The sequence below is a fragment of the Dermacentor albipictus genome, chromosome 3, assembly GCF_038994185.2.
Source record: "Dermacentor albipictus isolate Rhodes 1998 colony chromosome 3, USDA_Dalb.pri_finalv2, whole genome shotgun sequence".
Classification (NCBI taxonomy): domain Eukaryota; kingdom Metazoa; phylum Arthropoda; class Arachnida; order Ixodida; family Ixodidae; genus Dermacentor; species Dermacentor albipictus.
The window spans coordinates 77,094,534-77,119,083 of record NC_091823.1 but is presented as its reverse complement, the minus strand read 5'-3'; the positions used below and the strand labels follow the sequence as shown (position 1 = coordinate 77,119,083).

The 24,550-nt window shown below is 45.0% G+C and overlaps 1 protein-coding gene across 3 annotated transcripts in view; it reads left to right on the top strand.

Moving 5' to 3' along the window:
- Positions 1-24,550, top strand: part of LOC139057416 (cell adhesion molecule Dscam1-like) — a 336,268-nt gene that overhangs the window by 295,882 nt on the left and 15,836 nt on the right. For 2 of the 3 annotated variants that reach the window (XM_070535633.1, XM_070535632.1), the window contains exons 11-21: positions 1,411-1,695; positions 2,487-2,606; positions 5,113-5,289; positions 7,747-7,894; positions 9,786-9,934; positions 17,584-17,715; positions 21,061-21,228; positions 22,143-22,213; positions 22,613-22,853; positions 23,283-23,375; positions 24,188-24,409. In XM_070535633.1, the coding sequence (XP_070391734.1) occupies positions 1,411-1,695; positions 2,487-2,606; positions 5,113-5,289; positions 7,747-7,894; positions 9,786-9,934; positions 17,584-17,715; positions 21,061-21,228; positions 22,143-22,213; positions 22,613-22,853; positions 23,283-23,375; positions 24,188-24,409 (1,806 nt within the window). The remainder of the gene's footprint in view (positions 1-1,410; positions 1,696-2,486; positions 2,607-5,112; positions 5,290-7,746; positions 7,895-9,785; positions 9,935-17,583; positions 17,716-21,060; positions 21,229-22,142; positions 22,214-22,612; positions 22,854-23,282; positions 23,376-24,187; positions 24,410-24,550) is intronic. The other variant, XM_070535634.1, reaches the window with a different exon arrangement.

The following is a 24,550-nucleotide window of genomic DNA, read 5'->3' as shown; positions in this document are numbered from 1 at the left end:
CTTATCCTACTATGGTACATCCTGCTCAGTACAGCATCGCAAGAAACACCTGGTGTAACACCAATGGTCTCAAAACTGTCTTTTTGGCACTGTTGCTATCATCGTAGTAAAATAATATACGACAAGCAGTGGTCTTTACTATGAACACTCCGACAAACGTGGTTTATGGGCACCTACACCGAATCAGGTGTTCGCGCGACAACTATCGGGACCATTATGACACATTTGGGGCGCATAGTGAACTAATGAAAACATTAAAGAAGTTGCAGACATTGTATTTCTAAACGATTACAGACTTAGATACATTTACGTATTCTAAATCAAGAATAACAAAGCAAATGGCAACGCAAGCGCATACGTTCCCGAAACTTGGTGTATCAAACTGGCAGGTTCATGGGGGAGGGGCGCTTTTGGCGCCATATTTAAATACATTGCGCTGCACCTCTGAAGATTACGCTTGGTGCAAACATGTGCCTTGTAGGCTGGTATATTTTTGCACTACGATCAAGAAAAAGCACTTTTAGCCAATCTTGCAATCCTCCTCTGCCCTCTCCCCTGCTCCACTTAATGCCTGATGTTTGGGACAAAAATACATTTGGGATCCAGTTAATTTCGTGCTTCAATGCATAAAACGGCGTTCTGTTAAATATTTAACTGGAATGACCACGCAATTTTACTGCTCACTTGATGTCACCTATCTCTAAGCCAATGCCATATTGAAAATTTGTTTCAGATGAATATGTCCTACCAACTCACCCAATACAATTCGTAAATTGTCATATGTGACGTAAGATGATTGTTAAGAAAGTAGTGTCCGCCTCTTCGAGCAATCCAATTTAATGATTATGATATAGTGTTATTTGCCACATACAATGTTGCAAAAAAGAAAATTCTGTATAGGTATAAAACAAAAAATCACTTGGTTTACACTTGGTGTACTTGGTGTAAGCTGCTTTACAGGTACGGCGTTAGTGCTTGAGCGACTCGGTAAGCTCTTGACGCGAATGACGAGGGCGTGCGCCAGCAACTATATCGAACCAACTTGCCCAAAAGTTTGTACTGTCGATACACGGTTTCAGAGCTATTATGCACGAAGCTTTAAAGAAAGACGCGATATTCTACGTGACTATTGTGGCAATTATCTAAAAGGTTGATTCGCCATGGCGGCTTTAGGCGAAAGTTGACGTCCAGCGAAGCTGTTGAAAACGAGCACTACAACTGCTGGGGGACGCGGACGCGAAATACTCGGACCACCGAGCGGCTAACAGCTTCGTTGTAACAACGAAATCTGCTACATAGACCGCATACAGCGTGTGCAGTTAGCCTTGTCTTCGAAACCCGCTGTTGTGGCACTTCAATATTCCGACTAAAGGATATATCAGCTAATGAAGCAGTGCTCTTTTCTCTCAGCTCCTCCCCTCGTGAGTCCATTCAGCTTCCCGGACGACCTCACCGAGGGCAAGAGGGCGGGCGCAGCATGCATCATCTCCGAAGGTGATCTGCCAATCACCATCCAGTGGCTGAAAGACGGACGGCCGTTAGATCCGGAGCTGGAAGCGTCGGTCGCCAAAGCGAACGACTACACCTCGTTTCTCTCATTCACGGGAGTGCGCCAGTTGCACTCGGGGAATTACACCTGCGTCGCATCGAACCCTGCAACGTCGTCGAACTATAGCTCAACGATGATTGTCCGAGGTGAGTTCGGTTTGAATTTGAACTCGTTATGCGTTCGCCAGTTTAGCTTTGACCTTTCTGGAGCTTGGAGGGGTTTATCTTACTGTGATAGTGATGAACACTTGCTGCTCGAGATTATGATCGCTCAAGATTATCATTAGCCATGTTCGAGAATTAGGTCACCAAGAGGAACAATTTATGATGCCCCTATGGACACTGGGTAATAGGAGGAATAATATAAAGATCCGTTGGAAGAGGCAGAAAGAACACTGGTGACAGCCGTTGCCATAGTTAATGCACAATATTATACATAGCATGCACTTAGAAAAACTTACAAAATAGCGGAGCTTAAATAGTCTTTATCAGTTTGGTTAGCGAAGTTTTATTACCTCAAATAAACTCATATGCGCAACGTATGTGTAAATGTATAAAATAGGATGCGTGTGTGCTTACTTCAGAGCAGCGAATTCCAGTAAAAACTGAAGTTCTTGTAATAGCTAGGACCCATGTTCACAAAGCCTCACTTTTGTAAGAGCGCGTGATCATTGGCTGACGTTCACGGGCCGGTGACTTATAAGGAAAGTACGGTGGCGTCGGTGGTCCATCCGGAGCAGCACTCTCGCGGGAGTCTTGCTTGGAGAAAGGCCAGTAATATTTGAGGGGCTCACGAATCCGCCGCGTACCTGTGGTATACATTAGTAGGAGCGCATAGAAACAGTGAGAAACATATTTCTGTTCGCTCAGGCACCAATAAGCTTGTCAAATGATATATACACTCCAAAGCGCCTTTTTTCGTTTTTTTTTCCACACAGTTCCTCCTACGTGGAGGCAGGAGCCAGTAGACAAGGCTGCCGTCATGGGCCAAGCGGTGAGCTTCGATTGCCAAGCGGAGGGTTTTCCGGTGCCGGTTATTCGATGGAAAAAGGAACACCGTGAGTATGTCTGAGAAACTCGTCAGTTTCGTAAAATGTTCTCAGCTATGAACAGGTTTCATCAACCGCGCAAACATGCAAGCCGCGTAAACACGATGGATCTGTCTCAGCTACAAAAGCTTGCAAAAAGGAAATGCCTATCATTAACTCTATAGTCATTAGCGAAGCTGAAGCTAGTCTGTATTTATTGGTCCAAAAATCCAACATATTTTGTAATTACTGCAACATCATTTGATCGTCGAATGTGCAATTCAAGGGCACGAAAATTATGGCCCTATTTGTTTTGATTCAACAGGAGTTTGTATAATATGTATGCGCAGATAACTAGCGTGTGTGAGTAACGCGAGTACATAAATAAGATTACACTATCACGCTGAGAAAGATAGGCCGAGCATTGACACGCCAAAGATCGCCAGCGCTGGACTTGCCACGCATAGCAGACCGGCGTTTATTCGAATGAGCTTGCTTTCTGAAAAGGTGAGCGAGACCTCAGTGGCTAGGAAATGGTACTTTGAGCAAGCTATGTAGCAAGGCCCTTGTATTTTTAGTTCTGGTGCTCCATAACTAAATTCAATAAGACTGCAGTATGCGTTTATGCTGCTGCCTCCTATCTTTGTCTATGTAGAGTAGCTATACGGCTAGTACACTATGTGGGGATCCCTGCAAGATCTAGCCCCTATGGCTATAGTTAGGGCAATGCACACGCCGAATAATGACTAATTCATTCTCTGCTGTATTCCTTTTACCAGTGTGCCACTTCACTTCACCGTGCTGCAGTTATCATACCACGGAAATTCTATCAATGTTTTTTGTTTTATTTTGAGTTACTCGCATTCGCCCGAAACGTACACATGTTAACAAAAAGACTGCACAGGTAATCACTTAGTGCACGTACGAGGCCCCATAATGAGGTGCCAGAGAGCAGAAATGTTGATTTACTGGTCATGTGTATAATTTGCCTCGGCAATACAAAAAAGCGGGTATAAACACTCCAATTTAAAAATTAGACTATGGTGTCTTACGTGCCAAAACTGCGGTCTGATTATGAGTCACGTGTTAGTGGGAAACTCCGGAATAATTCGTAACACTTGGTGTTCTTTAGCGTTCTCCGAAATCTAAGTACACAAGTGTTTTAGGGATTTTGCCCCCATCGAAATGTGGCCGCCGTGGGCGGGATCCAACGCGATGAGCAATCGTTCATGCCACGTTGTCAGGTTCATGCTTGGAGAAATCAGGTGCGCGTACTGTGCGCAAAAAAGCCTGATATTATTGTGATAGCAATTATATGGTCACTCGATGCAAATATTCGCCGTCGCCGTCGCCGTGCTGTTCCCTAAATGTTTACATATATTGCTAACTGCATGTTTAATATGTCTAACCTTATTATTGCGCTAATTATTATTGTTACACTGCAAGATAACTATGTATGCCCTTCCTGTTATGATCCCTGATGGGATCGACAGTATGAATAAATAAATAAATAAATAAATAAATAAAATATATGTAAGCAACACGTTACTTATGCCGTATATTGAAGGTAGATGCTATAGCAACCAACCGCCGTAGTGGCTCACACACGGCTTATTATTTTGACTCAAATACTTCTCAGAATTTTTGAGGATTGCATCGCGCGGACAAAAGATGTGAAACGTTTCATTCACACCGCATGCTATCTATCGTAAGTGTTCTAGGACTAATGAAAAGCGCAAAACAATGTTACGGTTCAAAATCTTAAAGTGATACAGTTTCAATGGCGCCGCTCTTTACGGGCAGCGCAGTGCTGAATGTGCAATGCAATACAGGTCGTACAAGGTCTGTTGAAGCCTTTAAAGGTGCCTGAAGTTTTTGCACATCAGTGCATGTCGCATCCGCGTATAGCAGCACCCTCGTATTCTTGGTACATGGTCCAAGTAGTTCAAGCGTGTCACTAAACCTTGCTATAGCTATCCAGGCGTCGCTCATTGGCTGAAACTGCCATTTGTTTTCACGCAAGCCATGTAAGTCAGGTTGTGTCAGGTCTCACTCTCTTCGACATGTGTTGAAAGTGCGTCTGAGTTTTTATATGGCACTTTCATTTCCGCGATTTCTCGACGCTCGTTGGTTCTCGGGTTCGATCCCATCCGACCGCGGTGGCCGCATTTCAATGAGAAGGAAAGGCAAGAACGCTCGTGCGCTTGGGTGCACGTTAACGAACCCTAGCTGGTCAACGTTAATTCTGAGTTCCCACGCTACTGCGCGCCTCATAATCAGGTCGTGGTTTTGGCGCGTGAAACGCCATATTTTAGGTTCGTTTAAGATTGATTTAACTATATTCGTTTCTGCCTTCTAAAAATGCTTCACTGAGATAACGCGGGACCTCCGTATTGATCTAGGGCGACGTCTACATCTTTCATTTGGTACGATTTTCTTGGCATGAATGTGATGCAATCGTCACCTTTCTCGCTTGCGCTTGCTCGTCACATATCTACGATGTGGATGCGATTACTCCTGTCGTACTCTCTTTCAGGTACAGAGAGCGGTCGCGAGTTTGCGGTGATCATCAGCAACGCTAACGTGCAAATTTTGGAAAACGGCTCGCTCAGCATCCGCGAGGCCGACCGTTCAGACGCCGGACACTACATGTGCCAGGCGCTGAACGGAGTGGGACCTGGCATATCCACTGTCATCAAGCTCGACGTGCATGGTACGCGTACTTTTTTTTTTAGGCGAACAGCTTTCCTCGGTTATTTCACCCGTTTTGTTGGTCGGTGGATGGATTTACAGCCGCCAGCATAGAAACGCCGGTGCAAAGAGTTCATGCTTCCACACGACCGCGTCGCTGCGAGCTTCAATCGCGGTACATTAGCTGTACCAACTCTTCGAAGAGGGGATGGTACCCGGATTATTAATTTTAGGGTTTTCAGCTAAAATTGCAACTTTCACTTGCATTAAATAATTCACAATTTGCAGACCTATTATGAAGCGCATCCACTTGGCCTGTGTGGGAACTCACGCAACAAAAAATTAGAAATGTGCCATTTATTTAAAGAAATCATGAATAAGACCGTTTTGTTATCTTTGTTTAGCAGAATTTGAATTATAAATAATGTTAGTTCAGCAATGAAACTTCTCTCACATCTTCCTTACAATATGGCCTTTTCACTGTACTAACAGATATTAATTTAACCATATTATTCCTTAAGTACACCATCTATAATATTTGACAGTCCAACTAGGGGCTTCTTTTTGGTTTAGAGAAAGTGGCAAACACAAAAAGAAGACATCTTCATTCAAAAATATACGTTTTTAGTTCAGTCAGTGGCATTTGGCAGTATGAAATAATTAACAGAAAGTATACAAAGAAAACGTTCAATGGTTTCAGAGAATATGTTCCTTAATTTCTTCAAAACAGCGTTTCTTTAAAAAAATCACCTGTGAATGTTTAACTGTTCGACCATGCCTTGCATTCTGTAACTTGAGTTCGAAACTCTTGGACAGTAGTAATGTCTATCAATTGATATCCACTACATTCAGCACCAGCACCATCCAAGTGTGTTTCGTGCACAGCGCCACCAATTTTCGCGGAACTTGCACTTACAACTCGGGGCTGACCACATGGATGGCCCACATTGACGTACCGATTTCCGCAAAACTTGCCTGTCTTTTTTCGGATTGGACAAGAAGCGAGTTATTGTTGACATTACACGTTGTCGGCGAACACAGAAAAGTAGTAAATATTTTGAACTAACGAAAATTGACAAGCTCGATCAAATTGAGCAGCCTTCTCAGCGTTTGAAGAAAAATAAACGCGCTCTCATGTGCGGGTGGAAGTGTCACTTGCGGCAAATATTTGAGCAACTGAAAAAGATAAAGTATTGCTTTTTTCAGAGTGAAAGTTGCAAAGTAAATCAACTTTTCATAGGCCACGTGCACTTTCACGAGCTGGCAATACATTACCGGCTCCATTTTTTTAAGTTGCTTGTGAGGAAACTCTACTGGCACACCACACTCGCTGAAGAGTTTCTCCATGAGCTGAAGTATTTTTGGTACTGCTATCGAAATTTTCGTTTTTATATCGGATGCCATTGCGTCTTTGATGCACGTGCTGTCGCCTACCTATGCTCCCGCAACAGATTTTCTAATCAGCAGCTACGTTCTCTACGGATGCAATGAAGAAATTAAACGCAATGCAACAAACACAATGAAACAAACATCCGCGCTTTGTCCTGTAAAACTGTGATTCGGTCTTGCTCCTTCATGCGGTGCTTTTCAAATCTGCGTGTTCGTTAAAAAATTCAAAATGAACCAACTAGCTCCATTTATTGCTCTATTGAAGCAATAAATACTCCCTAAATATAATGACTGCAAGAAATATACGCCTTGAAACGCACCATACCTTTAATAAAGCGCAAACCTTTGTGGAAGTGTTATGTGACTGGGTTACGTTGACAATCGTCGTCGATCATTTCTACACAACTCTTGCAAATTGTGAACTAACTGAGGATAAGTCTCATACTTTAGCTTTGGAGCCCCTTCATAGAATATGTCTGGGAGGACTGGTTTTCACGCATTATGACTCCAGTGTAGCGAAGGACTTGCGCAAACAATCAGTCCTTGTTAAACGGAAGAGAAAGGGAATTAAACGAAAGGGAAGAAAACCTTCCCAAGCTTTATGCTTCCAGAACTCAAGTTAAACTTCGGTCTTCGCTTACCTTACGGTCATTGTCCTTCTGACGCCTTTATTTCACTTAGGACGTGCTGACTTCACATCATCATCGTAGTGTAGAAATCAACGCTCAGTGTGCACCCCGTTGGAACGGTAGCAATGACATTAAATGCGGTAGCTATAACAGTATAACAAAATATTGTAGAAGTAAGTTGAAGACCAGAGCTGGAAGGTAGGCCCATTGCCAGAGGCAAGCATTTATGCTGCGCTTAAACCACATTCAATATTTCTGGCACGAACAGTATGCTAATGTGGTTTTATGCTGTCTGTCATCTAAGTATGATATTATGGTACATACCGTCTTCTTATCTTACCATATTAGCACATAAGTATGGTACATTTTTAGGTCATTTCTTGAGACACAGAGGCGACAGCCTATGAGACGTGTATAAGAGTTATCTGTGTACGGCTCCTTCCTTTCGGTCTAACCTGCAGTGGCGGCGCACTTCGAACGCAAGTTTCATGCCCTCACAGTTCGTCGTGGCGACAACGTTGCTCTCACTTGCCGCGCCATCGGCGAGCCACCAATCACAGTCACGTGGGCACGAGACAGGCATGCATTCAGCCCTGCCTTGGAACCAAGGTACGTGCATTGTGCCTTACGTGGAGGCAGAAACACAGATGTAGAGCAGCTGCGTGGTTTTAGAACAGCCTGAAAACTAGGAATACCCAAGAATTTAAAGCTGCGCTAAACCTACTTGGCTTTTGTTTATGCACATCTCCTAGATTTACCATACCTACTAACTTAATTAATATTACGTGGTGTTCATGTGGTGAGAGATACAAAAATTGCTGCTAAGAACTTCCTGTGGTGTCAAGGCATGGAGAATGAACGAGAATTTTATCAAATATGTGCACTGAAAATATTTCATTGGTGACTCCAAAATAAGTTTTTACTCTTTAGTCAACCAGGCAGACACACAGAGACATTTTCGAAATGAAACGCACAACAGCAAGCAAATGTTACCAAACTTTTTAACTGATCCATTTAATCGTCGCTATAGGATACAGTGAATAAAAATGACCGAAGCCAAAGTATTGATTGTTAGCGTAATAAAGGGACGCTACGAAATCAGCTTAAAATACGATTTGTCAATAAGTTTGTGAATGGAGTGTTGAGGAAACATGTTAGCCCTTTCTCTCACGATGTCCTTGCCTTGCTTTAGTTGAGCGAGGAAAAGGTGGGGTGGGCGGGAAAAGTGGTCGGTTGGCCAATAAGCTTGACCAATACGTATCCTGATGCTAGTATGGGCGTCCAATGAAGGAGGGCTAAAGAAAGCGAGTTAACGAATTAAAAGGAATTGCTTGGCATTTTGGAACATAAAAACAACTTATGAAAGGTGGGTGTTAGTTTATTATAGGCTGACTATTGCGGCATAGTACGGAATATTTATTTCACACTCAATTCCTAAAATAAAAATTACGCGCATATAAATTACCGCGTAGGTGGTAATACATTATGTCTTGTACGCCTCTCGATGTTTCAAACGTCAGGTGTGCTTTCGCAAACCTGTGAAAGTTCATGATTCAACACCCCTCCATGATTCACTGTGCAACATTGGCTTTTCCTGCGAGCCCGCCGTTGTTGCTTAGTGGCTATGGTGTTGGGCTGCTAAGCATGACGTCGCGGGATCGAATCCCGGCCGCCGCATTTCGATGGGGGCGAAAACACCCGTGTACTTAAATTTAGGGGCACGTTAAAGAACTCCAGGAGGTCGAAATTTCCGGAGTTTCCGGAATCAGAAAGTGGTTTCGGCACGTAAAACCCCATACCTTAATTTCTTTTTTTTCCTGCGAGCTCAATGAAGCATCACGACACGTTGGTCGCCACGTTGTGTCACCCAAGCTGTGTGATGTGAAGTTTTGTATTCAAAATAAAGCGAAAGCCAGCACTGCTTCTTTTTATGTCGCCTGAAAGACACTTGGTATAAGTTGTTTAGACATTCGAGAACGCGACTAGCTTTAAATCTTGAAATTTTGTAGAGGTACCTGAAGCTTCATCCTTCAGTTATAGTTGTAAGCAATGGCTAATAAAACATTCTAGTTAAAGTTCTTCCACTCTTCGCGCCTATAGAGGCCGAAGCTTGTTATAAGAATTGCAATGCACCATATTTGAATAAGTCTCACCTCAAACAAACTAATTGTCTATTCTCTAAGATAGCGGAATGTTTTAAGAAGCTTCCCTCTGTTAATTGTTGCGCTGTGCTGGCCAATGAGGAAACAATATTGTGTCACCGTGCGTCGCCTGCCGAGCAATAAGGTTGCTATAACATAAGACATTGCGCCCATTCTTCTTTCCCCATTTTCTAGCTATTTTTCGTCTCGAAGAAGGTGGCACAGTTGCGATGCATGGGTTCGAACATGCGTTTAGGGTGGACCGCATACAATTAATACAAGGCTAAAGGATTTGTACCTTCCAATAATATTGCTCTATTGATATCCGCCACCTGCCGCTCCTAACCACCTGACCACAGGTACGTGGTTGAAGAGAAGCCCGGAGCTGAGGCACTCGAGTACGTGGTACGCATCCCGAGTGTGGACCGCAGGGACTCCTCGCTGTTCAGCTGCTACGCCGAGAACGCCTACGGCAAGGACGACACCAACTTCCAGGTCCTCGTCCAGGGTGGGTGCGTGGGCGTCTGCCGATGACCTGCAAGGGTCCCGTGAAATTGCAGACTCCGCGACGACAGCATATTATTTTTTTTTCTTTCCTTTTTATTGAGATGCCTCGTCGTATCCGCCGAAAGTGTTTCGCGTGCATCTTAAAGTTATCCGTGATTTATGCTTTATAGATGTGGAGGAGGGAAGGAGGGAAAGAGAAATGTAGAAGGCAGGGAGGTTAACCAGGATAACGTCCGGTTGGCTACTCTACACCGGGCAATGGGAAAGGGGAAAACAAAGATCACAGGGGGAGAGAAGAGGGAAGGAAAGAAGGAAATTGTGGTCAGTTCGCTCACGCGTGTGGTCTTATAGAAATTGCATTATAAGTCACAGATGGTCGCACAAGCCCGGCGTCCTCAACACGCAAACGCCTTCACCACTTTAAGGGCCGACGAGCGATGAGGGTGGTGTTCCAGCAGCACCTGCACAGAAAGTGGCCGATTGTCCACTTTTTGGAAAGAAATGATTAATATATCTTTAGTGGAGCCCGCATTCTAGATATAACGATGAACAGACATGGTTTCCAAATCGATACCATAAAAATAACACACAGAACCTAAGTAACAATCAAAATGCATGCGGACCGAGTAAACAAGATGTAAACAAAGAGTAAACAAACAAGAGTAAACAAACTTTCTTCCTTCGCGACTTAAAAAAATATTGGCCCAAATAATCCTCCTGTGCTTTAAAGAAGCCCCATAAGTATAAAACTAAGTATTCCTTTCACATGGGCTCGAGTTTAATCCTAAACATATATCTTCCTCCCGTCGTTGACCGCAACGCTGCGATGACGTAGCAATAGGATGCTATTTTCGTGCCTTTCGCACTTGATAAGCGGTGGCGTAACTAAGAATTTCTTCTTTTAATGCGTTCGCAATAGGAGTGCCGTGGAAAAAAGTACATATGTGTGAAGTGTAAAAAGCCAATCATACAGGGTGTCCCAGCAAATTTAGACCAAGATTTTAAACACACACAAGAGCTCTAAAGAAATCGTACCGATCGCATAGCAGCCGTAGTCGTATGTACTTACGGCCAGCATTTTTTTCATCACGAAGTATTACTTAATTACTTTTAATTAGTGCAGTTTTTAAATTTTTGATTGAATCGCCAACATATCAATTACGAAGTTGTAGGGCACCTCAAATACCCTCCGAATCAGGCATTTATTTCATTCTGAAGTGGTCCTGGTTCTTTTTTTTTCCAAGAAAAAACAAAGCCCGCGAAATACGCAAAATAGGAAGTAGATGCGCCCTCGCACGCCGCTACTCAAGCGCCTACAAGCAACCATTGAAAGATATACGGCTGCATTCTCTTATCACCGCATCAAACAAGGCTTCACAACGCTTATCAATGCGTCAGCGGCGTGTTCTCTTGATGCCGCGGCCATCACATAGCGTGAAGGCCTGTATCAAGATGCCGCGGCTAGTAAAGCCGTGTATCCGTGGCTAGTCGCTTGGGAGCGCTTGAGTAGCGGAGCGCGAGCGCCTATCTATTTGCTATTTTGGATGTTTCGCGCGCTTTTGTTCTTTCACACACACACACGCACACACACACGCCCACACACAGAGAGTGTCCCAGCTAACTTTAGCCAGAGTTCAAAAATATGAGAATGCGACGTAGCTGGACAGAACCAAGGTAATTTTGCTTGCCGTTGCTTGGATATACCCAATTTTTTTCATTCCACCTAATTAGATAATTAGTCTTCATTAATCAACTTATCAAATATTATAATTAGATGAAAAGTGTCATTGAGAAAATTGTAGAGCGACATGAAAAGCTCCCGATACAGTTTTTTGTTGCTCAATACTTGCTATATAAAAGTGTTTTTCCGAGCACGAAAGATAATAATAATAATATTTGGGGTTTTACGTGCCAAAACCACTTTCTGATTATGAGGCACGCCGTAGTGGGGGACTCCGGAAATTTTGACCACCTGGGGTTCTTTAACGTACACCTAAATCTAAGTACACGGGTGTTTTCGCATTTCGCCCCCATCGAAATGCGGCCGCCGTGGCCGGGATTCGATCCCGCGACCTCGTGCTCAGCAGCCTAACACCATAGCCACTGAGCAACCACGGCGGGTGAGCACGAAAGAAGCCCGCGACACGGGCAAATGCGAAGTGCCTCGAGCGGCCATTCGCGCAGCAATATTGGGTGCATTTTCGGGTGTCTTTCACGCTCGGAAAAATACTTTATGCAGCACGTATTGAGCAAGTGGAAGCTATATCGGGAGCTTTTCATGTCGCTGTAGAATTTTATCATTGACACTTTTAATCTAATTTCAAGATTTGAGAAGTTGTTTAATTAATTAAGACTAAATATCTAATTAGGCGGAATGAAAAAAAAATAATTCGAGTATCTCTATGCAACGGTAAATAACATTACCTTGGTTCTGCCCAGCTACGTGACATTTGCATATTTGTAAACTCTGGCTAAGGTTAGCTGGGACACCATGTATGTATGTATGTATGTATGTATGTATGTATGTATGTATGTATGTATGTATGTATGTATGTATGTATGTATGTATGTATGTATGTATGTATGTATGTATGTATGTATGTATGTAGTGCAACTGACGGCCGTCAGCTCCGGACAACCATCAGTTGCACATCCCTCCTTGAAGGGACAGGACGTGTGTCGAGTGAGCTCCCGAACCCCACTGCAGTGTGGCGAACGCGGTTTAAATCATAGATCCGGGACTTCAAAGAAGTGTGACGTAACGTGTAACACAGTTCGCTCGAATTAACTACTAAATTACCATTGATATTTTTTTCTTTCAGCCCTTCCCCCATCCCTAACCGAAAAGCCCCCTTCACACTTGACCAGGGGAGATAATGTAGGCGGGAATTCTGTGCGTTCTTTTATACCAGCTTTTTTGGTACACAAGCATTAGGGTGGGGGGGCATGGCATTATGCCACTCCTACCCCCCCCCCCCCTTTTGCCCATGCCATGCCCCTTTGTCAGTGGTCTGAGCGACGCTCTGCCAACGTTATCAAATGGATTAGCTGGTCGTGAAGGGAAGGTGGGATGAGTTGAGTATAACCGATCGGAAGGCACTGCTACAAAATGGCGACGCGATGCTCATGACGAAAAAATCGTTCACAGAGGCAGATGACTGGCAGAGACAGCCATCGACTGCAAAGATTGAAATTATTAAATTGAGCTTAGCACTTCTCAGGAAGAGGATATTGCTTGAATAGTGGATAAAAAGATTGTAACCGAGCCTGTATCGTTTACATGACGTTTTCTACAAATTTTGTAGTGTCCATGCTTACGAGGCTCACCGATAATAAAGGCTAACTGCAACGAAATTTCGTATTGGGCTAAATTGCCTATAAATGCTTAGTATATACTATCAATGCAACCTTCCCAAGGTCACTGGCTGGTAATTATCAAATTTTCCATACTAGGAGGCTTTGCATAACGCTTAAGCAGACGACACATGAGCCTGGCGGGGAAAGTCCCAGAACCGTACACGACTGCTCATCTCTCAGTTGCCCCTAGGCATGCAAGTGCATTTCTTGCTCAACATATGCAAGTTGATTGGCGCGTTTTTCGGCGTGCTTTTTCCGTGCGCATGTTATTTGACCCGATGCATGGCCCTGAGGCGCCAACTCAGCACGATGTCTCTAGTGAGCCCGAAGTGTAGGCCAGAATGCTGCTGTTCAACCAAGCTGGCGCGCGTTGTGCTTTGCTCCAGCGAATCTGGCGTGATAATTTTTCGTTACAGTTGGTCTTCAAGGGGATAAAACATGAATCTGGACACATAGGGCGAAACGGCAGTTTTGAATAAGTTTAAAAGCGAACAGAATAACTGTAATATCTCTTCAATAGCAGCGTGTTTATAGCAGCTTGCCTACTTCAATTGGTTCGCGGTGCCGGTTATCGATGGAACAGGATAATGGCATGGTGCGCCGCATGCGGAGTGACAGGGTACTTTCTTCACATCATTATGTAGAAGTTGAATTCTATGAAAGGACGCTGCACCAAATGTTTGCGCTATTTTCTTGGCATTTTGGTCACAAAGATGTTTATAAGCTTTAATGGGAATGCGACGTGCAAGTTTATGTCGACTAATAGTCGCAGCTGGAAGAAAGCACTTGTTGATCCACTGTCTATCTACTCCTACAATGGCGAAGAAGTCGCCTTGCAGATGTGATTCTGTCAAAAGCGTTTAAAGGAAAGACTTGCAGCTTTTTCTTTGTAAATAAAGGAAATGTTTGTTTTGTTTATAAATCGCTATGGTGTAAAACAGGTTAGTCCATAAAATAAAGATAAAATGAAATTGTAACTTGCTTTTGGGCAGTAACATCTTGTTGTACGTCTGAGGAAATACGAGCTGCTGTACGTCTGAGGAAATACGAGCCTTCAATGTCATATCTGCCAACAGTTTGACCTCCAAATTCAGCAGAGAGAGAGAGAGAGAGAAAGGCAAAGGAAAGACAGGGAGGTTAACCAGAGATTATCTCCGGTTGGCTACCCTGTACTGGGGGAGGGGAAACGGGAAGCGATAGGTGAGAGGGAGAAGGATTTAAAAAAAAACTACACACACACGCACGTACACACAAACTGTTTCTGTGGGCACTGTCACGCAGCCCGCAAAGGCGTTCCTACTGTGATGCAGTGCACCGTACAATCCTGAGTCACACAGTGAAGTCACAATCTGGCAGAAAGTCCAGTGTCTTTTAAATACCGCAGCAGCGCCTTCATAGCCGATCGCGCTGATGTTCGCGTAGGCCAGTGTCCAAGGATCTTGTTTTCTGACAGTGGGCGCTTGTCCAGTTTGTCTAGGGTGGCTGAGAGGACTGCTCTTTGCGGGTTGAAACGAGAGCACTCACAAAGAAGGTGCGCGATTGTTTCATTGCACCCGCAGAAGTCACAAAGTGGGTTGTCGGACATTCCGATAAGAAAGGAGTACGCATTTGAAAATGCTACTCGAAGCCATAGACGAACTAGAAGGGTACAGTCGCGTCGTGGAAGCTCGGGCGGAATACGGAGTTGTAAAGTAGGGTCCAGGGTATGAAGTCGTGCACTTGTGAAATCGGATGAATTCCACTGAGCCAATGTCAGGTCGTTTGCCAGTACGGCAAGTTTTTTCGCTGCGTCGGCTCTCGAAAGAGGAATGGCAACGCACCTGACGCCGTCATGGGCAGATCGGGCAGCTGCGTCTGCTCGATCATTGCCGTGTATGCCACAGTGACTAGGCAACCACTGATATATGATATCGTGTCCTTCGTCAACTATGCGATGGTGTACTTCTCTGATCTCTGCGACGAGCTGTTCATGTGATCCATGGCGCAGTGCTGAGAGTACACTCTGTAGGGCTGCCTTGGAATCACGGAAGGCTGACCATGCATGCGGTGGTTCCTCCTGAATGAAATCGAGAGCCGCACGCAAGGCTACCAGTTCAGCAGCTGTCGTTGATGATACATGCGACGTTTTTAGCTGTATTTCGATGGATCTTGTTGGTATCACCACAGCAGCAGCTGAACTTGCAGATGTGACTGAGCCATCGATGTAAACGTGTACGCGGCCGCTGTGCACCTCATGTATAAGTTGTAATGTGGCCTGCTTCAGGGCAAACGACGGCATGTTAGCCTTTTTAGTGATTCCTGGGAAGGTGAGGCGTACTTCAGGTCTGTGCAGGCACCATAAAGGTGTGGATGGTCTTGCTGCAGGCATGTAGTTCATTGGCAATGAGGTGCGATTGGCAACAATCATACGACTGATAGCTGCGTGTGGCCTTTCTGCGGGTAGAGCGGCAAGGTGGTGAGAATGTAGTCGGGCAACGTGGCGAATATGCGCTCTGAGAGCGTCGGTTACCAAGTACGTTGTTATTGGTTGATCTCGAGCTATGACAATCGTTGCCGCTGTAGACGCACACCTCGGAAGACCGAGACACGTCCTTAGGGCTTGAGCTTGTAGTCCCTGGAGTACACGCAGGGACTCCACGAGGCTTCAACATGGTGAACTGAGGAGTGAACATTTGTAATTGGGAGGTCTGTGTCGGATTACGTGATTTAATTATTTTAAGTGTCGCTACGGTGGAGCAATTGCCGGCAGCAACTGCAAGGCTAGTCCCACCAGTAGCCTACAACAACTCAACTCAACTACACGCAGGTTTGTTTTGCAGGTGTTCCCAATCACAGGGAGGCTGTATCTTGCGAAACCGAGGAACAAGGCGTTATACAGCTGCAGCATTGACCGCACCGAAGTGCCCCATGACTTTCCGCCGAGAAATTTGAGGAGATGTATTATTGTCAATAATCTCTTCTTCAGGTATGAAACATGCGGGCTCCATGATAGGTCCAAATTCAGCAGATTCGTAGGTGTCCTCATACCCCTTAGGTGTCCTCATACCCCTTAGGTGTCCTCATGCCCCCACCCCAAATTCCGCAGATTCGTAGAGTGGGGGTATGAGGACACCTAAGGCGAAGACAAATAGGAAAAAAGTTTCGTATTTTTTTTTTTAAGTGACGCTTTCTTGCCGAGTTCGAACCATTTTTTGTATAAGTAACGTCATAAACTGCTCTGAATGTCTACTAGCACAGTTATCTGACGTGTCGGTGCTCGTGCTGTGACCCGGGACGGCGCGTGCACACTTGTATAATTGAGCAGCACGTGTCATGCCTCGTGACAGTTTCCACTTTCTACTTTTAGTATACCTCACAGCATACAAAGAGTGCGCTGTGGCAAAAGAAACCTAGAAGAGCGGGTCATTCTGCAACGCACATTAGAGCTTTGCCTCTTGCGCACTCCACACCGCATGTCTGAAACTGAAGTGTACTGAGTTTAGGCACACAAACAGATGGCTTTGATTTAAATCGGATTTCGGCTGGTGACCTAGCGCAAAATGGCCATTAGGACGCTCTGTGCCGTGCGAGGTGGTCCGTTAGGGGCTTCTTCGCAGTTGGGTTGAGGCAGGTTTTCGGGAGATTTACGGCCGTGCCCGTATAAGGGGGATGGTTGGTCAAAATTTCGGGCTTCTGGACAAATCAGAAGAGTGTACAAGTATGCTATAGCATTGCGCGAAAAATCTATATACGAAAACAAAATATCAGTGAGCTCAGTTGCCTGGTCGAGTGACAATCAGCCTTCGCTTTTACTTCTAAGGTGAAAGCCTGCTTGCCCCATGAAGTGAAATATCCGGCGTCCATCCGGCCTCAGTCGTTAATGTCCAATGTTACCAAAACCCACGTGACCAAATGATGACGTCATGTTCCCGGCGCTGCATCTGCTGCGGCTCCCACTTCGAATTCTTGCGGTGAAGTCAAGTGAATTAAAGTACATTAAGGTGGATTAAAGTGGATTGCGGTAGATTAAAATGGACTAAAGTTGGTACAAATTATAGCGAGGTGTATTAGGGTGGATTAAAGCAGAACTTTTATTTAAGGGGATAACTTAGAGAAGCCGTAGTGATTTCGCATTCAAATCACTTAAGGATACTCATTGAGTGTCAACTTTTTTGTTGGTAGCTTTCTACACAAACAACAATAGGAGGAACAGTAGCTTCACGCAACAGTAACACAAGCGCCTGCCTAAAACATATGATACTGTCAGTGGTGCATTTGAGGTTACACCGCGTACTTTTTCATACTCGTGTCCAGAACCCCCAGAGAAACCTCGTGGCTTGGAGGCATCGCAGACAACAAGTCGTTCGGTGACAATCTCTTGGACGGCGCCCTACTCCGGTAACAGCCCCGTGAACAAGTACCGCTTGGAATACAAGCATAGAGACGGTAGGTAAACCTTTGCTCGCTTCAAGATAAATTTATAGGACTCTAGCCATGTAATTCACCCAAATGGCAGTGGCTTGCAAAGTGTTTCGCACTTCTCTGTGCAACAAGATAGGCGAACTTAACATGCGAACGGGGCCGGCACGAGACTAACATGGGCCAGTGTGTGAAATAATGATATTTCTTTTTTATTGGGGAAGCAAGTCTGCCTGTTTAAAAACGCCTGCTCCAACTTTTGTAAATTCATATGCCATAGCCGCAACGCTACCACAGGGGCCGCAGAAATGTTGATGTGACGGTCGACCGTTTCCATAGTGCCGCCTAGACCCTTCGGTGCGCTTTAATTAATGTGGCTTTGCTTCGGCACACCCTGCGTAATGTGTCCGCTTGACATATTTGCACGATGTTTATTTTTCATAAATAGCAGGAACGTACTCTACCGTACCTTGAACTTAGCCATATCCAGCGTCCCGCTACCGTTGTGGTATAGTAGTAGGGTTTCCTTGCCTTCTCGTCTCCTCCCCCCCCTTCCCCCCTTGCATGGGAACTGCCTCTTCTCCTCCCTCCTCCCTACAGTTCTACCTACGTCCCCCTTGGGCTCACACGTTAGTAGAAAGGGAAGCGCGGCAGTTTCTGCAATACTTTTGAGGGGAGTCACGGATAATTACAGCTGTCAAGAAACTAATGTGGCGACGCTCAGGAAGTTCCAGAGGGCATAATGCACATTCGACGCCGTGGGGCACAAATGAGTTGTGCCGCGTCGCCTTTCCTCTCTGACTCGCTCCTGTCATGTACACACGCCCTGAACCCTCCTGCCCTCCATTCCTTCTCCCCGACGCGGTGTGCCGACAACAGCAGCAGCAGTGGGAAAGTCCAAGGAAGAGGCAAAGAAAGCTTCGCTTTTAAGAAGTACCTTAAATGTGACACATGACTACTTACCGTACGCTCGGCTACTAAATCTCGCTAGTAAATCCCACAAACTGCATCCTCGTCGGAACTTCCAGAGAAGCCTTTCTCGTCAGATGCTTGGTCCTCAGCGTCCAAAACCACGTCATACTGGGTACCATCGAGTGCGTTAGATATTCAGCATTTCTCAAAGCCAATTTGCATAATCTCCAGACGTACTCTACGGCGAGCGCGAAGCACGAACTCTGTTAGCTCGGTGCTTTGGCTAGCTTTGTCCGGAAATATAGGTGGAGATTCTTTGGTCACGAATATTGGTTGATAGCTCACTATGGGCAATATTTTCTAAAGAGAGGAAAAGGTTGACCTACAGTCTCAAAATAAGGTACGTAACAATACTTAGAAGCGAGTCCACCAGTTATGAAGTATTTCAATTATAGCGTAAACATAGCTGAATGCACATCTCACTGCAAGTCGCGCCATGATTGTCGACTTTCCCCACTGTAGATGATTGTTTTATTCCGGATATTTAATCTGGAAGCTTTGTGAGGGCACAATTCATAGGGATATTGCGGCAGTAGTATATCTGATAATATTCAGACACCTCACATGCCTTTAGGTAATGCAGCCTAGGACTTCTGGCCATCCGTGCTCTGAAAGTTAAACTATAGTATACGTCTGGGTGTCTCGAACGATAATTTTACATGGCTTCAAATGTCATGCTATTGGCTTCGATGACTGCAGAAACCAGAATGACAGCTGCAAAATTGTTCAGTGTGGGAATCGGGGTAAGCGAAGCTTTCTGTTGTGTTTGCGTTAATTTACGGCAATTGGCAGTGCTGTTTTTGGCGAATGTTAGTGTCATAGGGCACTTGCTGCATTACAATAGTGGTAAGGTGACGTTCCCTTTGCGTGCACCAATTCTCCAAGTATGCACAGGACACAAAGCGAGACCAGTTTGGTTGAAGCGGAGTTGTAGGCTATTGGCATGGTCATTGCTTCACGCGACTCATCGCATCGTGGCCGAAGTGGTGGTGGGGGGGGGGGGGGGGGTGAAACTTTTTTTCCAAAAAGGGTCCTGAAAGGCACCTGACAGTTCGTCAAGGTGTAGAGGGCACCTCGCACGTTGGGACGGGGAGTCCTAAGTTCTCCACCACTTCGCGGACCTTCTGGAGAGCCCAGAGTTAGTCTTGTAGCTCGCTGCTCCTGCCAGCGTCGTCCCACTCGTCCTTGTCCTCCAGATAGGAGGCCTGCGTTGAGCATCCCCACAACGTGTGTCCCTATGTCCACCGCACTGTGCACAAGTGAATGACCCGTTGTAGTCCGGGTCGATGTGGTAAACTATAACTAAATTTTGGCGCCTAGCGTGCCAAAACTCCAATGTGATTATCAGGTACGCGTAGCGGGAGATTATGCAATTATTTTGACCACATAGGGTTCTTTACCACGCGCTTAAACATCAGTACACGATAGTTTTTGCATGTCACCTCCATTGAAATCCGGCTGCTGTGGTTGGGATTGAACCCAGCAGCTCGGGCAATGCATAGCCGTTAAAATATCGCGTCGGGTACAGAACTATTGATTTTCTGGGCTGCTCGTGTGTAGTGTCGTCTTGGCGTTGCGGTGCTTTAATGCGGCTTTGCGTCTCGCACGCCCTGCGTAAGTTTCCGGGAGGAGAAATTTGCAAGATGCTTTCTTTTCAGAAATAGCAGAAACGTTCACGTTTAAACGGATTTACGTTTATCCACTCAGTCCGCAAGTGTTGCCGCATGTGGTTGTAGTTTTTGCTGTATTGAAGAGACCCTAAACAACGCATGCTTTCTGACATGGTATTGCCTCTGTCCTCCAGTGTGTAAGCGAACTGCCACAAACGAACTATGGTAAAGTTGATGTTCACTCGTTTGACGACTGGGTCTGGTTCTGAATGGTTAGGAGATTCGGTTCTCCTCATTCTCAGCCTCCCCACTCTACTTGCTCGTCGGGCTATTGCACGGAAGCACAAAAGCAAACGCCGCAGCTTCGACAATGCTTTCGCTGAGAGAGGGAACTGTGGCGACTCCCAGGGAGCTCCAGTGGGCATTCTGGTCACGCTCCTCCTGACGAGACATGCTTTCTGACGTCGCGCATCTCTTCTTCCGCACTCTTGCCATGTGCTTTCCAACACACTCCGATGCGGCGTGCAAAACAGCGACTGCAGCATCACTGGAAAAGTCGAAGGAAGATACAAAATACAGATTCGCTTTAAATGCTTCATTGCGCGTATCCGCATATATTGATCTCTAATTTGTAGCGCCGGATCGCAAGCACAGTAATCTTAAGGCTGAAGCAAAAGGACGGTATCTCATTGCGCGACGAATTAATGAGGCGTTTTTACGTGGCCGCATTATTACTGCCTACTGCCTGTATAGTGAAAACTTACCTTTACTCGCATATGTTCCGTTCCAGGCACATGGAAGCGTGACTCGCGCATGTCGATGATCGACCCCACAGAGTCCACGCACGTGGTTTCTTCACTGCGCCCAAAGACCGCCTACGAGTTTCGACTTAGGGCAGAAAACGTCATCGGGCCCAGTGAATTCAGCGAATCGCTCGTGGTTACAACCGATGAAGAAGGTATCTTGCACGCAGTTTGCTGCACTCTCCTAAATGTTCCACTTGCAGTCAGTCAAAAATGTAACAGTAAGATGCAATCTATAGTCTTTCACGAGAAGATTTGAGTGTAGGGAAAATGGCAGCTGCTATGGAAAGTGCGAAGATTTTGTACACTAAGCCCATGAGGAAAAATATGGGACCGTCAGGTTGGCGTTGGTTGCCATTTTGAAAACGACAATTATGTTCAATAGAGGCAAATTAAATATTTTTGTTATGGACTTGCTTCGCGATATCATCAGTCAGAACTCAAGGAATACAGTGGTCACAGACTCCAGATTAGAGAAATCTTGTTGTCAATATGTGGGGCTTATTATATAAATATAGACAACTGGTTCTGTACTTAATTAGCGCACTTTGCATCAATCTATTTTTCTTGCAAGCTCTACTGCGTACTCGTTCTCAATCGTATAACTTTTTACCATCTTCCGGTAATATTTTGCTATGTAAAACTATGACCGTCTTTGCCATTGTTGTAATGGAGAAAAATAGCCTTATCAAGACCCAGAGGTATCTCTTGTTCTTTTACTATAGGTGTGCAGTCGGCGAATACACTCAGTCAGGGTGAACCTTGTCCTTGTCAAGTATTTTACGAGGGTTTCGTACTGTTTTACTAGTCAGATTATGTACAAAAATGATATCTCTTTGCTTCTTGCATCCGGTACAATCGAAATAATAAGAAAAAGAGAAAAATTAAAATAGACATGAAATCTTGAGGACGAAGGAGATATATTCTCGTTAGTGGAATACTCCTAAATATTAATAAATTCAAAGCCGATTGATTAGGAAATATTGATCGCTGTTTGTCAGTAAACTATACGCACGCTTTAGCCAAAATCGCGTACGGTACCCTAACAATTCATTATGGTTTAACGCAGCTCCTAGCGGTGCCCCACGGGACATCAAAGCGACGCCGACAGGATCCAGGAGTCTTCATATAGCCTGGAAGGTAAGCTCTCACACAAGTTTTCAAGCCGCTAAAGCGCTTTGATGAGCAGCATTAATGCAAGAGGCAACCAAAAATAGATTACAAGTGGCATTTGAATTGTTCAGTGATGGTGCTTAAAGGCGACCTTACGTAGCAGTGTTGAGTACTCACGAACTTCAAAGCAACATAATTTTAGATGCATTTCTTTCAGAATGTCTCGCTCTTTATTTTGGTGTCCAGATTTGGTCGAACGATTGTCACTTCTCTGATGCCAATCTCTTTGTGCCACTGCACAGCCAACAAGCTGTCTTTTCTGATTCGGTACTTTTCTCTATAAAGATAGGGCGAACAATTCACTGAAAGCAGCAGCCTAAAAAGGGTAACGTCGCCCTGTTCACTTTTCCTCGTTGCTCTCTCCAGCCACCCTTGGATGAAGACTCCAACGGCCTCGTCCAGGGTTACTACGTCGGATACCGAGTGCACGACGCTAAAGAGTCATTTGCATACAAGACCCTGGAGAGCTCTCCTGCTTCGTCCTTACAACAGTGCGAGCTGACCGACCTGCGGCGGAAAACACGCTACAGCGTTGTAGTCCAGGCGTTCAATGCGAAAGGTGCTGGACCCGTGTCTGAGGAAGTCCACTCCCAGACACTCGAAATAGGTCAGCTCAATCTCCACATGCCGCCACTCTCTCATGCAATTTTGATTAGCGGATTCGTGTACAATATCGGTGAACATAGTGCCGTTGTTTTTATTCTTTGAACCTAAGCTCTGATGCGTTAAGTGTAGCCTAGGGAGAAAGGTCAGATACTATACAAAAAAAAATTTCACGCTTCGGAAGCTTAGTTCTAACTAATAGAAATTTTCATAACAACAGCACAAGTGCCTGACCGATATCTCCTTAAAACATTCATGATAATAACAGCAGCAAAAAGCTAATTAAGGCTGCGAGTCACACACTACAATACTTTGTTTTGCATTTTTCAGATAAGACTACTTTTCTATATTCCTTGTTTCCTTAGCTCTGTTGAAAAGCTTGCTTGCAGAACATTGGGAGTCATTTGTAGCTGCTCTGGTTCACTTTGTCCAGATCCTCCCACCGCACCACGGCTAAAGCTGGTTTCTTCGACGTCATCATCTGTTCATCTGAGCTGGAATATCGAGAGAGAACAGCCAGTCAATGGTGAGTATTTGAGCACTGTATTGATAAATAACTAATTTTGCGTATATTTAAACACAAAATATTGTTTGAATTCGCTATTGAGCTTTGCAGGACAGCTCTATTGAACAAACTGAATGTTAAGAGCAAGAAGAACGACAGTTTTTATTGAAACGCCAAAGAATATTTAAGGGTAATGATATGTTTCTTAAAGCAGCAAGCAAAAATTACATTTTTTTCGTATGCACAATAGTTGTTAAGAGTATGTCAAAGGTTTAAAAAATATTCACGCTGAAGGTTTTACCCATGATGTGACGTAAATATTACTGGGTAGCACTGACATTTCTTAACGAAAGCCTAACTGCCCTAAGGGAAAAGGCCACCTCGCATATGTCAATCTATGTCACGTAATATGCATCAGCGTCACATAATATAAAAACAGACATCCGCGGCAAGTGATTCGCTGCTCAAGCAAAATAAGCATAATGCTAAGCGTAATAAGCGTGCGAGAATCCGGCAGGCACTCGAAAACTTAAGGGACAGTTTGCTAAAGCAATTAGCGCTCAAGTTTTCAAGCCTCACCCTTTATGATGGAACATTTTTTGGGAATCGTAAAACTCGCCTCTTTTTGTGTTTTTTGTTGGTGATAGAACATTGATGTATGCCGGGAGTTTGAAAAATAGAAATAGTGTTCGGCAAAACACAGCGTCATTTACCGCAAATATGCAATTCCTTTCGGAGCGTAGTCGACTCCGTACGTCGTAAACAATAACTGTGTATATCCCATGCGCATTTCTCCAAGTCTAACGAAACAAAAATGTCTTGCCGACTTGCAGGTTTCGTGCTCTTCCACAAAGCAGAGCGTGCCATGTCTCTGGACACCCAGTCAGCCGAGGGCGCTGGCGAGTGGTCCGAGGTACAGACGGGAGCCGAAAGGTCCGCCTATGCTTATCGCGGCCTACGCTGTGGCCGCAAGTACTCCTTCTACGCCGTGGCCTTTAATTCGGCGGGGCGAGGACCCCGCAGCAACATCGTACACGCCAAGACAGATGGATCCGGTGAGTGCGGACGCTTCGCTGCGCATCAAAATTGGCGGTAGCGCATCGTTCGCAGTGCTATATTCTAAACGGTTACGTTTATTGAAAAAGTTACCCGCATGGAGAGAGAGAAAAAAGAAGTGCTGTTTAGACAATGTGCGT